General features: G+C 42.3%; 1 protein-coding gene across 1 annotated transcript in view; it reads right to left on the reverse strand.

Moving 5' to 3' along the window:
* The window catches only part of LOC126469822 (uncharacterized), a 114,214-nt gene that overhangs the window by 29,062 nt on the left and 66,756 nt on the right, over window positions 1-18,396 (reverse strand). Inside the window, exon 5 of the mRNA XM_050097112.1 lies at window positions 3,492-3,577. Coding sequence (XP_049953069.1) covers window positions 3,492-3,577 — 86 coding nt within the window. The remainder of the gene's footprint in view (window positions 1-3,491; window positions 3,578-18,396) is intronic.

An 18,396-nucleotide genomic window follows, 5' to 3' on the forward strand; every position in this document is an offset into this window, starting at 1 on the left:
CTTCGTAGCAATAACGGGGGTTTCTCTAGATACTGATGAGTTTGCATGTATTTCATTGTCTGTAACTTTACATGCCACATGTCGAACACAATGTTTCCCTTTGTTCGAAAAACTGTTACAAGAAACCCACGTTTCCTAAAAACACTTCGTTTTGGCGTCATACTTTATGTTTTGAGAGATTTGCCAATCGATTCGTCACTTTTCCTTGGAAAAACGTTAGCACTTCGACATACAATGCATGTTTACAATATGAAAAGATAAGATACTGTTTCCGATAGTGCTACCAATACAAAACGTAATTTAACCTTTATTACACAGCAATCCATAGCCTTCTATATAAAAAAATTGCCGATTTTATTAGATCTGGAAGTAACGCACGTAAACATTTTTACATTTTCAATCGGTGTAGATTATATTTAAAGAAATAAAATAAAATATTTCCCATGTGTTTATATGTGATACATATATCATTTTTTTCGGAAAATTGCAAATTTTATGGTGAGATAATAACTGGAAAATGAGAAAAAAATTCCCTTTCCAACTCCCCTTAAGATAATTATGGTCACTACTTTATTCTGCCCTGTCCTTAGGTCGTCGTCTATGTAAATTTTAAATAATGTATGTGATAAAGAACACATTTGTCTCACTCCTTAAGAGATGGTTCTCGCAAATGGACTTCCTATTTGACCTTGCTGTGTATGTACCTACTTTAGATACCACTTATTTTCTGAAATTTCTCATAATTTCATTCTGTTAAGTATATTAAAGGGTTCGCAATGTCGACAAAGTGTTTGTAAGGGGGATGATTGTATTCTCTGTGTTTTGAAATAATCTGGGAGACGAAAAATGCTGTCTAAGCAATATCACCTCATCCTAAACCCATTCTGTTCTTCTGTGAGAAACGTTTATTGAAACATCTATAGCCTTACACATATGTCCTGTGTCCAGAGTTCAAAGGACTAAACCTGGATAACTGTCACACTTCCTGATGAATAGCAACTTCAGTTGCTAATCTTCTGGTAGTTACTGCTTATCCAATAAGTATTTACGAAAGTTAATACCTTTAAGAGCGATGACTCCGAAGCCTATTCAAATTCATCTACGTCGAAATTGTCTTGTCGTGGTGGTTTCCTGGTTTTGGAAATCGTTAACGCAAATTTCAGTTTTTCCACTGATATAATATCAACAAGCTCGAAACTAATTGCAGTTTTCCCCTTTCCATAAACTTTGGAAATAATCCAGTCAGTCACTTTCTGAAATGGTGTTAAATTGACTCGTATCTCTTCCCTCATAATTATGTTGTTTCACCATCTTATAGGCTTTAGTTTGCTTACCTTTTATTGATGCTCCAATTCAGTCAAAAAAATTTCCCACATTTGTTGCCGTATTTCTCTTGCCTTTCTTCTGACCACCGCTGTGAGCCTCTTACACTCGATGTAGTCTTCTTGTTTCCTTGATTGCAGGTATTTCAGGTTGGATTCTTTTATATTTTATTATGTGTGGCAGTTCCTTGTTCCTGATCGACAGTCTCCTTTTTTTATACTTAATGCTTTTACCCAAATCGGTATCAGCAGCTATTTATATTGTTATGACTACTTCGTTCCATTCACCTTTATGTTCTCTTATTCTTGCACATCTTTCGTACACCATCTACTTCTTGTATCTCATAACAAATGCATTCTACAATTTTGTTTTGTGTTAGGGCTTTTATAGCTATACAATAGAGGTCTTAGTTTTGACATTAACAGTAAATGGTCAGCACTAACATCGTATTCTTTTACAACAACATAATCTGTTATAGGCCTAATACCTTTAACACCCCATACACAGTTATGAATGTCTTTATGGGAGATAATCTGTTTGTATACTTAGATTGTTGAAGACAGAAAAATCTATTACCTACTCTCCAGTGTGGTTTTTAGTTCATTCTCCTTGTGGTTTCACTATTCCTGAGATGATACATTTTCCTAATTTACTCAGTGCATATTACGAGGGTTGAACTTTAGTAGTGGCTGAGCCATGCTTGGTTCGTGTTCATGCCATTTTTTGTTTGTCATCTTCTATTGCGGTACTGCCGTCTCGTTTTCTTATTCTGTTTACTGGCCTCACTGACTTACTGCCTTATTTGCCCGTGAGTGGCAGCATCAGCGGTTATCGATAAGTGCACTTTCGTACATCTCTGGAGCGACCGATAGTATTTCCGGGTCGTCGTGTGTCTGGCAGTCAGTGGGAGACGGACCAGCAGTGCAGTCGAGACGCAGCAGGAGTGAAGTCGAGGAGGAGCGCCGGTGAGGCGCCGACAGCCAGTGCTCGCCGACCGCTGGCGACACACATGAACTGTCCGACGGAGGGAGATTGGAGCGGGACGACCATTGGTGGATCGTTCGGTTGGTCGTCTCATCAGCCAACGTGTATTTGGTCCTTTCACCGTTTCCGGGCGTGGAGCACCAAGGAAGTTCCTGTCGCACGAAGTTGGGCCGGAGCTGCTGGCGACGTGCGCGTACGGTTGTAGTGTGAGGTGCTGCTTACGAGTGCTACGATGTTACTCGTCCTCCGATCTTAGACGTGAAAGTTGAGTCCTGACCTAACCTTCTATCGAGCCTCCACTGTTCGCATTTCTTCATTTGATCCTGATTATCGCTTTGGGGCATTTCTGCGAGAAACAACGGCTAAAATTCCAGCCGTCTTCCTGTGGAGTTTAACTTAATTAAATTTATTCCCTGTTATTGAATTTGATCAGCGGTATCTTTTGCCTGGTAACTGTTGACGTTCCGTTTACCTGCCCTGGTCGTTGACGTATTTTTTGGCGTGTAGTTCGACAGCTGAGGTATTTTTGGTTGTAGTGGGCGCCAGTATTCTGGTTGTCGTTGTGGTATTTTTACTGCTTGCTTCGAGCGAAACTGATTTTGTTTGATTGGTCGGTCGGCTGTCTGTCTGTCGGTTTGGTTGCCTTCTGATGTAGAGATTGTTGGTCAGGCTACCCATCTCGCCTAAACGGCCGCTGATTCCGCATAAAGTCCCGATGCAACTGACATCAATAGTTCCTCGCTTTACCTTTCCTTTCTACCGCCACTCCACCTTCAATTCGCATAATATTTATATAATGCTCCTCGTACCGTGCATCCATGCAATATCGTGACTATCTGCCCATTCAACTTCGAGCACTAAACACTACTGTGAAGTCTGCCGGATTCGTAAAACCTTCGACAAAGACTATAATAATTCTATATTAAATATGAGCATAACATTTTTTTCGTCACTGTAAGAGAATCTCTAACTGTAGACATTTACTCTTCGCACTGCTACACTCTTGATGTGAATATTGCCGAGGTATTAATTTTACACGTTACCAAACATAGAGAACGAATGACTAGCCACCACTAAACGAATGTTTGTGTTTGTGTGTTGAGCTTTTTTTCTACCTTAAATTAGAGACTCTTATACAAATGTAATATGCACAAGTCGGACGTGAGCAGAGCGTCCCGCCCTACCTTATTGGCAGCCACTATGAGGAGGATGCTGGCGGCGATCATGAGCACGGCGAACACCGACGTCGCTATGGTGTAACCGTCCACGACTGCAACACAGATAGTTGTCGTATAGCGTCAGTAGCTGCAGAATCGTTGACTGCCTGCTGCTACAGAACCACCCTAAGTAAATACCCACATTGAGAAATCTTAGGGAGAGATTTCCAGAAATCCAAAAACAAAACAATGCCTAAAAAACTGTACCTTGTGAGAGTACAATGGGACGAAGATATTCAGATTGGCACAAAATTGAATTAAAGAGTAGATCAGTGAACTTCTGAAATATTTCCTACCAGGCCGCATCAACACATCGCCGCAGTTTGCAGTTTCTTAGTTATGAAGAGCTTTTATAAATGTGCAGGCGACCAAAGAAGCGTTTTCTGCTATGCGGTGAGGAATGTGATGCGTCTGGCAAGTGTACCACTCTAGCGAAGCACCGACCATGCTCATTGCAATCTTCGTTGGCGTAGGTCAAATGCCATTTGGCAAGCATATCACGAGCATTGTCCGCTGTACAGTTTGGGCGGTGTGGTTCAGCGCCACTTGACGTTGATAGTGCACAATGTGCCGAAGGTTGCGTGTTTCAAAGAGACGTACGGGCTCAGTTAAACAAGCAGCATTTGCTAGCATATGTTTCGCCCACCCTTCCATCCTCCAGTCCATAAAGTGCACCAGTACTTTTGAAACTACCCTCATAACGCGAAAGATCACGGTCACTGCTTCACAGTTTTGGTGATAACATCTTGAGTTATAGATGGCTGTCTCACGCTTTCACAGCCCCGGCCTTGTCAATCGTGTCTTAGTGATCCTTTCCAGTACCTAAACGGTACTGGCAGTGAGTGTTTTATTTGGACCACACCGAACATTCACGTAACAATACGCAGTCATAATCATCATTCGTCGCAGGCCTCATCAGCCTAATCAGACGACTATTGCACAAAGAAACGTACAGTTTAGGAAAATCAGACTCTAGGGTAGAGAGCTCTGAGATATTTAGCGTGTCATGAAACATGTTGGGAGTGACACATTAGACGCCACAGGAGCGAGTATTCATTGCAGTTGACAAAAAATTTTTCTCTGTTGAATTTGAGTGTGATAATGAAGTTATCGTGTCCCATATAACGGGTATAGGTGAAATCAACTTAATTGTTGGCTGTATTTACCGGCCACCCGATTTCGCTGTGACATTTTTAGAGAGTTGCAAAGAAAGTTACGTATGGTAACGGGTAAATACCCAGATAATGCAGTACTAGTTGGAGGCGGCTTTGCCCTACCTAGTATAGACTGGGACATGTATGGATTCAATGCAGAGGGTACAATCTTGATATTATTTCTGAAAAGATTTCCCGAAAACCGTCTTGAGCAACTAGTTCGACATCCAACACAAAACGTATGTATTTTAGAGCTTGAAACTACAAACAGGCCTGATCTTATCAACGGTGTCAGCGTAGGGACACTGAGTAGTAGCCGTGACTTCATTATAGTGTCTGTGATAACTAAAGTTAATAAATCTGTCAAGAATGCTAGAAGAGTATATCTGCTAGAAACACCAGTTAAATCGTCCTAAGCAACTCACTTAATCAATGAGCTGACCTAATATAGTTCCAGTACGACGAATAGTAAATCGTGCTCTGGATAAGTATGTGTCTAGTAAGCGGATTATGGACGAAAAATTCGGAAAATGCTGAGGAAACAAAGGCTGTTCCAATGTGGGTTCAGAGGAGAACGCGCAGATGATGACAGATAAGCGTAGTAGAGATTCGTGCGTGTTTACAAAGATAAATACGCGAATCATTTAACTACCACCGCCATACCTTAGCAAAAGATCTGGCCGAGAAACCGAGAAAAGACTTGTCCTATGTAAAATCACTAAGCGGCTCTAAGGCTTCTAGGCAGTCACTCGTTGACAAGTTTGGAGTGGCAGTATAAGATAGCAAAAGGAAAGCCGACGTTTTAAATTTCTCGTTAAGAAATCATTCACGCTGGAGAATCGGACACGTACCGTCGTTTGGCCATTGTAGAGGCTCTCGCTTGCATACTGTCATTTGACCATCAGAGGCGGGCTGCTAGATTTGTTTCCAGTAGGTTTCAACAACACGCCATTAATACGAAGATGCCTCGGGAACTCAAATGGCATTGCCTGGAGGGAACGCGACGTTCTATTCCAGGAACACTACTGGGAAAATTTAAAGAATCGGCATCTGAAGCTGACTGCAGAACGATTCTACAATATAGTTCAAATGGTTGAAATGGCTCTGAGCACTATGGGACTTAACTTCGGAGGTCATCAGTCCCCTAGAACTTAGAACTACTTAAACCTCTAGCCTACGGACATCACACACATCCATGTCCGTGGCAGGATTCTAACCTGCGACCGTAGTGGTCGCGCGGTCCCAGATGGTAGCGCCTAGGACCACTCGGCCACTCCGGCCGGCGGCAATATAGGCATCCGTGGCTTAGAGGAACAACTAAAAGGGTTGAAACCAAGTAAGCCTTTGGGCTTTATAGAAAGTACTACGGCAATGGTCCCTTACTTACAGTTATCTCGAATCTCTCGCCCAGCGCGAAGACCCAAACGACTGGAAAAAGCGGGGGTGATCCCTCCTTACAAGAAAACGGACATGCAAAATTACAGACTAATGTTCTTTACATCGGTCCGCTACAGATTTATTGAACGTATTTTAAATTCGAAGACAATAAATTTACTTGTGACCGAGAAACTTCTGTCAAAGAATCACCTCGCTTCTAGATAGCTTTGCTCGTGAGAAACCCAAATTTCTTTTTTCTCACTTGATATACTGCGACCTATGGATGAAGAGCAATAGACAAGTCCATGATTCTAGATTTGCGAAAAGCATTTGGGACGGCACCCCACTGCAGACTGTTAACGAAGGTAAAGATTACATGAAATACGTTCTCAGATATGTTCGAGTTTGCTGCTTGACGCGGTCACGTTGCTTAAATATCTGGGCGTAACGTTGCAAAGCAATATGAAATGGAACGAGCACGTAAGGATTGTAGTAGGGAAGGCGAATGGACGACTTCGGTTTGTTGGGAGACTTTTAGGAATGTGTGCTTCACCTGTAAAGGAGACAGCGTATGAGGCGTTAGTACGGCCTGTTCTTCAGTACCACTCAGTTGTTTGGGATCCGCACGAGGTCGGACTAAAGGAGGACATCGGAGCAATTCAGAGGCGGGCTGCTAGATTTGTTTCCAGTAGGTTTCAACAACACGCCATTAATACGAAGATGCCTCGGGAACTCAAATGGCATTGCCTGGAGGGAACGCGACGTTCTATTCCAGGAACACTACTGGGAAAATTTAAAGAATCGGCATCTGAAGCTGACTGCAGAACGATTCTACTGGCGGCAACGTACATTCCACGTATGGGCCATGAAGACAGCATTAGAAAGATCAGTGCCCGTACGGAGGCAAATAGATAGTCGTTTCTCCGTCGCTGTGTTTACGAGTGGACCAGGAAAGGAAATAAGTAGTAGTGGTACACAGTACCCTCTATCAGGCATCGTGCAGTGGCTTAAGAACTATGTATGTAGACGCAGATTCAAAGTATAATGAAATATATTATTGATTTTGTTCCTCGAAGTGTTTGTCGAGAACAAATCGTTGTATGGAAGAGGCACTTGGAAGGGAAATAAACTGAAAGTATTTAAATTATGGTCATAAAAAAAGGATGATGAGGAATTAAAAAATAAAATAAGTGAAGCGGTATGAGAATAGCCAAAAAAGAAGTTAATGATATAATGTTGGCTCGAAAAGATTGTTAATGGTGGAATGTCTGCTAAGACATCCAGGTTAAATTAGATTCTCTTTAGAAGTATCATTAGACGTATGAAGATGTGGAAAATTACCAAAAATAGGAGTAGGTAATTCGGAAAGGATGACAGTAAGACATAAGGTATCTCAGAAGAAATATATGTGTAGAAGAAGAATACAAGAAGATTAAACGTAATTTCTAAACGACTGAAAAGTATCCTAATCTAGCAATCTGAAGGTGAAAAGAGTCATATGGTCAACTGAAAGACTAGATAGATGGGAGGAATACATTAGAGGTTAATGTTATTTCACAGAGCTGTCCAAGAATGTGGTAGAAGAGAATAATGACGTTGATGTTGACGAAAATAGCTGCTTAAGGAAAGCAGCAGGAATTTGATGGAACATATGACCTTAGCCCAAAAAAGAAAACAGCAGGAGCGGATGATATACCGTCCTAAACTGCTAAAATGAGTCGTGAGCAGAGTAACAGTGGTTATAATTCTAATTGATGGCAGAAACAAATGAAACGGGTTATCTGCAGTTCCAGAAATGCATTTCAGTAACACTTCTAAAGAAGGCGGAATGGATAAGTATGAAAACTGTCGAACAGCTTGTCTGGCATCCCACACTTAAAAATTTACGAGAAAAATAAATTTCTGAAGCACAAAAGGAAAAACGAGGATACGTTGGAAGATAGTTTACATTGAATTGAGAAAAAAGTATAAACATGGATCACAACTGTATTGGAGCAGAACAAGGACATAAGGATGCTGGTCAAGAATAAAATGGAAGCACGATTAAAGATTTATTTGTCTGTCATTTGGCATAAAGACCTGGACATGTATGATACATTGGGCATTTAAATTACTCCAGTTGAGGATCTGAGAAAACAAGCAATTCAAATATATTGCGTATTAGCTATAAAATATGTATAAAATACGCAGTAACGTGACCAGCATAATGTGCAATGCAATTTGCTGAAGAATAAGCAGTAACAGTAAGTTCTATCGGCAGCCAGAATAAGAATGGACGTTAAAATCAGCAATAAAGTAACATTAAAATGAACAATAACTATGCGAAGAAAATAAGAATAAATTGAATAATGATTTACATTAAGAAAAGTTGACAGTGAGTTAAGGAACATGGACAAGCACAGTCCTTAAATATTAACGTCTAACCCACTCATTCATGAAATTACAGAGTCTTTGGGTTCATATAAATCTGCTTTTGGTAGTGGGTACACTCTGACATTGCAGTCAGAGTACAGTCCATTAACGGGTGCACAGCACCACAGTCATACTGAGGACCAGGAGGATTTACAACATTTGTACAATCAATACTGGCAAATTCGATGTGATTTTGGAATCCTCTTAAGAGCCTAGCAATATCAACGGGGATGATTGAGCCCAGTGGATCTTTGTGGCGGTCGGATGTGACCAATGAATCATCAAATTAGCGGCGCCCCACTCTCGCCATCCCTGAACACCGATTGTGAAGTAATTGTTTACAGTCGTTTCGTAAGCGTAATGAAGGTTTAATATAACCCAACCTCCTCAGTGGTATTTGACGAATGTCCTTATGCACTGAATGAGAAGATGATTTAAATAGGAACACAGGACAGCCAAAGTTAAATGGCTGCACGAAAAATGTGAGGAAAACGAGAAATAAATGGTAATCAGAAGGACTAATTCAGTATATCGAAAAGGAAAAAAAATACGGCCTTCTGTAAAATTAGCATTGAACTTCGCGAGTGCAATGGAAAACCCACTTGAAAATGCAGAGGAGAAAGCAGATAAGTGGAAAGATTAATCTGAAGGCCCCTGTGAGTGGGAGAATTTGTCTCATGACGAGATAGAAGGAAAAAGGAACTCCATATGGAAGACACGTGCCATACACTCAGTTTAGCAGAACACTGGAAGACTTGCTATCAAGTAAAGTATAAGGAATAGATAAAATCGTTACAGATTTCTACAATCGTTGTGGGAAGTGGCGACCAAACGACTATTCAAGATCACACTTAGATTCCGAGACTGCAAACATACCATCAGAATTTTAGAAGAAATATCGTTATGACAATTCCGAAGACAGCAAGATCATATGGCCAGATTTACCATCAATGTGAGGCAGCTGGGCCGGCCGTGGGGGCCGAGCGGCTCTAGGCGCTACAGTCTGGAACCGCGCGACCGCTATGGTCGCTGGTTCGAATCCTGCTTTGGGCATGGATGTCTGTAATGTCCTTAGGTTAGTTAGGTTTAAGTAGTTCTAAGTTCTAGGGGACTGATGACCTCAGAAGTTAAGTCGCATAGTGCTCAGAGCCATTTGAACCATTTTGAAGATCATATGAATGTCACATTTACCACACAGTCAGCTTAATGTTTAATGCATCCAGGTTGCTGGCAAGAATAATATACAAAACAATGGAAAAGAAAGCGGTGGAACTATTAGATGAAGATCAGTTTAGGTTCCAGAAAGATAAAGGAGCCAGAGAGGTACTTCGGACGTTGTGCTTGCTAATAGAGGAAAACTTAACGAAAGTCAAGATACGGTTGTTGTATTTGACGATCTACAAATAGGGTTAGACAGTGTTTTATGATGAAATTGTTCGAGGTTTTCTGCGAAAAAATGGTGTAACCTAAAGAGAAAGACGGGGAATGTGCAGTAGGCCTTTGTCCAAAAGCCAAGAAGGAACAATAAGAATGGAAAAGCAAGGACGTTGTGCTTAGATTAGAAAGGGTTTTACCTTTCACACCATCTGCTCAATGTATGCTCGATGTATACCGTGAAGAAGCTATGATGTAAATAAAAAAAAAAGGTTAAAGAGTTGGGTTATAACTGAGGGTCAAAGGAGAATAATGATAAGATTCGCTGGTTTCCTCTGTGAAAGTGAATAAGAATTATAAGACCTAATGAGCAGAATGAATACAAAATATAGATTGAGAGTAAACCGAAGAATGACGAAAGTAATAAAAATGAGAATACGGTTAAAGAAATGGTTCAAATGGCTCTGAACAATATTAGACTTAACATCTGAGGTCATCAGTCCCCTAGAACGTAGAACTACTTAAACCTAACTAACCTAAGGACATCACACACGTCCATGCCCGAGGCAGGATTCGAACCTGCGACCGTAGTGGTCGCGCGGTTCCAGACTGAAGCACCTAGAACCGCTCGGCCACTGCGGCCGGCAATACGGTTTAACTTACAGTCAAAATTGTTGACCATAACTTAGATGAAGTTATGGAATTGTGCTCTCTTTCAGACAAAATAACACGTAACTGATGCAGTAACGAGGAAGTGAAAATCGCACTAGGCCAGAAAAGGAGAGCAACTGCACTAATATCAAACAATGGACTTAATTTGAGGAAGATATTGCTGAGAATCTATATTGTAAGTAAATGACACACGCAAGCTCTTTCACATGCTTTTTTCATTCCATATTAAGTAAGTTAAGGGAAGAGATAACTGTGCAGATTACATAGGTATTGTCCATTAAAGTACATCGAATCCCAGGGCCAGGACATATTGGGCTCTTTGTGGCCTCATTCCTTTCATTTTATATAGCTACGGGAACAGCTTGTTTTCTGAACGCCTTTTGTGAGTGTGGGAAGGTACAGCGACTCGGATATGGGACAGGATGGACAGACTGCTACAAAAAACGAGCAGCTCTCTGTACCAAGCAGGGACGGTGACCTCAGGTGACTGTTAGCGGACGTTGGGTCGCCAGCGTGCAGCCAAGGGACCCAGTAGCTACTGCGCATTTTACAACCTGGGCCTGCCAAGCGACAGAACTGATGCTGAGACGGTACGCAAACGGCGAGAGGGCTTTGCTTTCCTAAGCTTCCAAGTATTTCTATCGATAACCATAGCTTGCTTTCCAAAACAAATACGCAGTGCTGAAATAATTGCCCTTGCCTCGTGTACGGCTCTCTGATTTCAGTGCACTTGTGAAGCGAGGCTAGTGATGGGTGTGAGAAGTTGCCATTGGGAAAGTAGTCAGTGGTGTCATAGAGGCAGGGCTGAAGTGACTATAAGTGGGAAGACAATCTGCGATATGATTGGATTGATACCGTGACGCATCGTTTTGGCAGGAATCTGTGTGCTGGAGGGAATCCACGCTGTTCGGCAGCTGTGTACACATTCTTCGCTATTAAAGTGCGCGTCATATGTGTTGGCGGCCGAGTTTAGGTTTGATCTGCGCATCTGACGTCACAAAACACAGTCAGCCAATGAACAGAGAACGACGTTGCCAGATCTCGACTGCAGAGCAGAGCACGGACGAGAGTCTTCAGTTTTAGAAACGTTCAGTCATAAATAAAGTAATAGAACAAAAACAATGTCTTGATAGCAGATTTTCGTTTATAGAAAGTTTGGAAAAAGCGTTCTTTATACCAATTGCTTCATATTCTATTAATTAATTAAACCAAACAAGCAATAAGTCTTCTAATTCAGGCGATAGCAAGGAAAGGTGTTTGTATCAATCTCACGAACCGCTTTTTCGCAATAAAGAACAGCGGTAATTGTTTATTTCCTATTGTACTTCGACAAGTGTGAGTAATTCATAATCATACCAACAGTGTTGGTCAGTATTTTGCGTGAGGTGTTAGATACCTCGTGCTGTTACATTGTAGGACGAGTTGTGGTAGCGTAACGGTTAAGGCGTTGGGTTGGTAGGTGAAGGGTGTAGAGTTCAAACCTTGTGTGGTGCTTATTATTTTCTTTATTTAAAAAAACAATATCGAAGTGTCTTACTTCATGAATTTTATTCGTTTGAATGCAATTTTTTGAAATTTCTAGTGCTTTGTCTCTTCATTAACCCTTTCGCTGCTGCAGACACGTCCTCCCCGCATTCAGCGCTGTGCGCGATTTTGTCATCACTGCACTGCTCGCCTGTGCAGACACATGGTGTTCTCACAGCTTTGACACACTTATCATTCGATTTCACAAAAACTATTTGGCCCAAAAATTAGATTTTTACACATCTTCTTGACTGATACCTTCCCCCCGTAAATGACTTAATTTTGTTTCGATGTTCAACCCAGGTATTGTGCAGCATTGAATATAGTAAACCATTGCACGAAATTTTGAAGAGTTTGCAGAGGTAAATGTCCATAGAGTATACTTTCCGTATGGTTGATTTTAGTTGCCACAATGTTGAGAATGAAATGTGGACAAGGTACCTAAATTTCATATAAAATTTACTGTGTAACAATATCTCATTTAATTTAAGTACCACATAAGTGTCGTATGTAATATTGAGAAATATTCCATCTTTCGCGACTGCAACAAAAGTGTGTCTGCACAGGCGAGCAGTGCAGTGACAAAATCGCGCACAGCGCGGAATGCGGGGAGCACGTCTCTGTAGCAGCGAAAGGCTTAATGCGGCCTTGGTGGCATTACTTCATGTACTGCGCGCTCCCCCCTAAACGTAAGCTTGCGAACTACGCTATACTATGGTGCTGCTTCTCTTGGCGCGTGAGTCGTGTGCAACTGGCAACGCAGCAATCTCCCGCGTCTGGGCGGGCATGCGCGAGCCGCCAAGATAAAAGAATTGAACTATAGTGGGCATGTATGGCTTGGTGGGATAATATTTCTGGGTGCAGGAAGGTGATGATAAATGAGAGACGGTGGCGAGTGTTCACGGTGGACGGAATTCGGAACACGCGCTCAGGACCCTAAAGTCACATTGTCTGGAGAGCGCATCTTAGCCACCGACCGGAATTCAGAGTTGCAGTCACTGCACCACGCCCACATCCATCACAGCAGAACCATCTCCCCGTCAGCGCTGTCCAGCATAGCTGCCCGAGATTAATTTCGGTGTGCGTAAGTTGCAGCTCTGGCCTGATAGTGCGTTCGTAGTCTGCACTTACGGATTTCTGCACGACAACCTGTCTCAGATTCACAGACGCTGTGTCGAGCGTACGAGACTCTTCATTAACTACAGATCGATCCACGAAGGACGGCAGTTCGTGCAGATCGAGAAGGGGACGGGGATTGCGCTGTTGTCTGCTCCAAGCGACAGATGCGGTTCGCAAATACACGTGCTCTGCACCTGATGAAAGTGTGTATCCCGGAAATTGTGTGTCTCGTTTAGTTGTGCAGAATCTGTCGCTCACCACTACCATCAGTCATGACACCTCGCAACAAATGGAACAAAAATTCACTAAATAACTCGCTACGACTGCCTATAGTACTCGCATTGCATACAACATTCACAGCAGAGCGCTCGGGAAGCTACTGAACGCTTATTGGCTGGCGGAGAACGCGTGACGTAGGTGCGCGGAACAAGCATTAACTCGACCGACATCGTTCGTGACTCAGATTACAGCAGGTGTCCAGTCGCTGTATTCGTTTGGGGCTAACGAACCTTCAGACTAAATTACTTGTTGATAGTTTGCATTAGAAGGGCTCAATTACCTTGTTGGGGAAAGTAACTCTGCGAATGATTTAAATCTAATAGTTAACGTTATATACGAGGGTTATTCCAAAAGTAAGGTCCGATCGGTCGCGAAATGGAAACGACTATGAAAATCCGATAAAGCTTTGCACAGATGTGTTGGGTAGTGTCTCTAGTATAACCCCAGTTAGCATCACGTCGCTCTTCTCATTTCTGAGCTCGCAGTGAGTGCGTAAGGATGTCTAGAAAATAGTGTCTGCCGCCAAGTACGAGGGCCTGGTGAGAAATTTCGCCTGAAGCTATGCAGCCAACATTACATAACTGTCGTGCTGTTTCGTCTTCACGACAATTCTCAGCCGCATTCTGCAGGGGCAATGAAGATGCTCCTGCATCGTTTTCAAATGGAAATGTTAGATTACCCACAATACAGTCCGCAATTGTCTCCCCCTGAGTTTCATCTCTGGTCACATGAACCGCTGTCTTTGAAGACAACATTTTGACACAGACAACGAGGTGTAGGCCAGCGTGGAGGATTGGCGGAAAGCACTGGCGGCTGCCTTCTATGATGAGGCTATTGAAAAGTTGGTACAACGCTATGACAAAAGTCTAAGTCAGAACGGCGACTACGTAGAGAAGTAGCTGAAAGGTGTAGCTAATTGTTACAAGCAAAACATTTCTGATGTTCACTGTGGTTTCAATTTGGCAATCAATCGGACCTTACTTTTGGAATAACCCTCGTACATTGACTTTAATAATCATTTTGCCATATTGAATAATCTGTTCATTTCTTTCTATATTTTACTGAATTAATTATTATTTTCACTGAAAGACTGTATCTATTAGATGGTTTCCATACACGTTAAAATAAAATTTTGTGCAAGTCGCCACATTAGGATCTATAGTTAGGGCCACACAAACCACCTTATCTATTAAAGATGCTCACGTTAATATTGTTAACTTAGATTTTAAAGGCATGCGAAGCACACAATTAGTTTCCTGTGCCCTGACATATTTCAAACGCAGAGGGTTTCGCAGATTTGGCGTACCTGTGCTCAGGATTCTACGTCCCTTAGGATCTCATAATGTGCAGTCAGATTCATTAATACCAATGTTACTGAATTTTGTCTATTCTGTCGGAAATCTCTGACAGTTACAGTAATATAACCAAGTGTTAGAGCTCTATGAAATACTATTCAGTGTGGATGCACGAATATTGTTCAAATCACTAAGGGAATGAAAAATTTGAGAGCTACAACGGAGGAATACTGCAGTGCAGTGTGCGGTAGGTTGTGAATTTTGGTTGGACTGTAGTCGAGTCCGTTAAGACAACCGTTCTAGAGAAGCGGAGGATACGGGTTGAAGTCCCAGCCCAATACAACTTTTCAGATTTCACCACTGAGTCATTATTTCTCGCCTACCTCTTTTCCTTCCTTCCCCCTTCCTCAGTTTCAAATCAATAATACAGTTTTTTTTTCGTTTCTGATGCATTTCAGTTTGTTCACGTGGGATGTGAAACAAGCACCACACCACAGTAGCATCTAGGACTTGATGACGTGAAGTAGTAATTCATGCGACATCTTTCCTCTAGGTTAATATTCAAGGGGCCGTGGCTTCTGCTCAGTATCTGTACCTAGACTGATACCAGCGAGTCTTTGTTAACTTACAATGAGTATAAATGTCAGAAGGTATTTTAGGAAATGAGTTTGTATTTTGTGTGTCGGTCGTTTAGTCGATTTTGAATAATGATATAAAGTAAAGCACATCACATATTAAGTCAGGATAGCTGCACACCAGATAGAATGATGGAGCAAGATAAGGCCATATATTTTTGTGAGTCAGGAGAGAATCATGCGACATATCCTGCAGAACAGTCAAGTCCAATATATGGAAATCACGAAGACAGTGAAACAAATAGCCCCCTATTAGAAAATGAGAACAGTACGGCGAACAGCAATACACTTGAAGAAACAGGAGATAATGCACAGTAGCTTGTAGAAGCCTTGGTAATTATTCACAACTGGGCAGAAGAGAAAGGCGGGTGATCGAACACAGAATGATTGAGCCACTCCGGTAGGATCATGCGCACCTTCACCACACAGAACTAATGAAACGGAAGATGACGACTTCAGGGTTATAACATTTTTGAGGGGAATGAGAAAGGAAAATAAGGAAGTGGGCGGGAAGCTACTAGGCGAAACTCCTGAAATAAGGAAACACACGAAGAAAATAGCCAAACTGGCTAGCGAAACGAAGAAAATTGCTCGGAAAGCAGAGGCTCAAGCACAATCCTGTAAATAGGAAAGAGAGTTGAAAACACGGAGATGCGACATTGAAACAGAGAGAAACGACGCCAAACTGCAAGAGGTTACAAATGATTTAGTGAATGAGACTAACGTAAACTGGAAAGCCATCTTCGGAAAATTAGCACAGGATCCGATTTAACGAACCGAACACCCGCGGCCGAAACTGAAGAAGTTCGGGCGCTGCTCACTTTCAAAAATAAGCAGGGGATTATCATCTCAAGTATGGCGAAAAATATTATAGAAGTTCAAGAATGCAATGGCGTAATAGGACCACAGCCGGAGAAGACACTGTTTTAAATGGACCACATAACTATGCGCCATGGGTAATGACACAGCTTCAACATTGGTAGTGGTGGGACCTTACATAAGGTACCGAGCACCAAAATCGTGAGAAGTGCAAAGCTACTGACAGGACGAGAATAGAAAGCGTGTTACCATTAGATTACAAGCACTTCTCCCACGTTAGGAAATTTCAAAACCACTAAGATTAGGAAAACTGGGATTTTTCAATTTTATTCTTACTACCACCGTCTTGGCCATAATTTTACAACCTCGAATTTGTTTTTGCGGTTGGAGTGAATGGCAGAGGAAAAAATGAGAGTTATAGCAAATACGTGCTGGTCTTATAAAGAATTTGGATACAAGTTCCTGGGGAACCACTGGTCGAAGGAAACTCAGGAGAGAGTCAAACACAAGCTGATTCTCGCCAAGGATTATGGAGGTCAAGGTGAACTTCCCTGAGGTAGCGATTAAGAAAAACCAGTTTATAGATGAACCGTACATGACGAGAGAAATAATCGGACACTGTTATGTGAAACTTCCGTCTCATTAACAGCAGCTGTTAACAGGAACATGTAACGTGAGCTAAAAAGCATTCCGGGGGAATCTGCACCAAGTTAGAATTAAGATTACATTGCAAGGTAGGTGCAGTAATGAGAACCACTATGGATATCCATCACACTGCTAAAACTATTTTAACTGCAGTACTAGGAATTAATAAGTAATAATCACTGGGTTCATCAGAGGGAGGTGATATTGAATGTAATTATGGACCACGAAATGGAGGTTGGAATGAAAGAGAAACAGGTACGGGATGAAAAGCAGAGTGTAAAACATCGGCAAAGTATTAGTAGTTGACTGGAGAACGGCGAATGAAATAATCATGGGTACATCTACAATGGAGAACGATTTGGGCAGAATAACGAGAAGGAGATTCGAACAGAGACTGCCTAGAGATTGTTGAAATTCGAGGGCCTAACCCACGCATCGAACAGCATGGAAATGGTCCAGCGAGGCATTGACTGTAGGGCAATGTGGGAGAGGCTAATATTACGACTGCTACACAGATCGGAACTAGCCTCATAAATGTAATCGAATATTACGATATTTATGAAGCTTCATTAGATCGAACAGAAATGACAACAACCAAGGACAGGTGAGAAAAGACACAACGGAAGTTGTTGATTTTGGTTAGCGATAGCTAACTTTCGGCTCTACCAGAGACCACCTTCAATAGATGGGGAGTGGACTGGAAGAAAATTAGAGTTACAGACGTTCTATTGGGAAGGTTACTGAAGCAAGCAGGAATGTGTGACTCAAACTAGACTGTCTGCGTCATGTCTGCTGTGCAGCGAGCTACGTTAATTTAAGTATTAGCCGTATTTTTCTTACTTGTCACTTCTTCTTCCGTGTGTTTTTGCTTTTAGAAAGCTTTAATTGTCGAGTGCTAGTAATAGTGTTCCATAGATTTAGTGTTTGTTTTGAATACAGTCAGAGAGAGTCACTTTAATCAGCCATAGTGCCAGTAGTGCTAGTGTTTGTTTTCAATAGAGTCCAGAGACAGGTAGTGCTATTTTCATTGTTTTCTACATGACGTGTCTAGTAACCACAGTTTAGTCAACTATCAGCCGCCTTTAGTGAATTAGCAGTCTAGATAAAAGTTGATTAATTCTCTACAGTAAATTGATTTCTTAGGATGGATAGGATCTGTGACTTGTGTACGGACGCAGGAGGAGCTGGCCACTGTTCGCGAAAAGCTGAACATGTTGATGGCCGCGGTCAGCCGTCTTCAGGCTGCTGTCTCGGAGTGTAGCGGCAGTGGGGAGTCTGGTGCTTCGCATGGTACAACCCAGGTGTTACATGCTTCACCCACTGTCCCTGATGTCGAGACATCTTCGCAGGTACCGGGTGCGGTTGGGCCACCCTCTCCCCACGGGAGTGGCGAGTTCAGCGGCGTTCGCGGCGCACGAGGCGGAGGGTCAATGTGGAGGCTGGCCGTGTGGCATCGTCCATTCCGCCTATGAGTGGACATGTGGCCGCTCCTTCAGCAAGGTCCGAGCAGGCACACGGGGGGAAGGGTTTATTAGTTATTGGGAGCTCCAACGTTAGGCGGGTGATG

Source organism: Schistocerca serialis, chromosome 1, assembly GCF_023864345.2.
Source record: "Schistocerca serialis cubense isolate TAMUIC-IGC-003099 chromosome 1, iqSchSeri2.2, whole genome shotgun sequence".
Lineage (NCBI taxonomy): Eukaryota > Metazoa > Arthropoda > Insecta > Orthoptera > Acrididae > Schistocerca > Schistocerca serialis.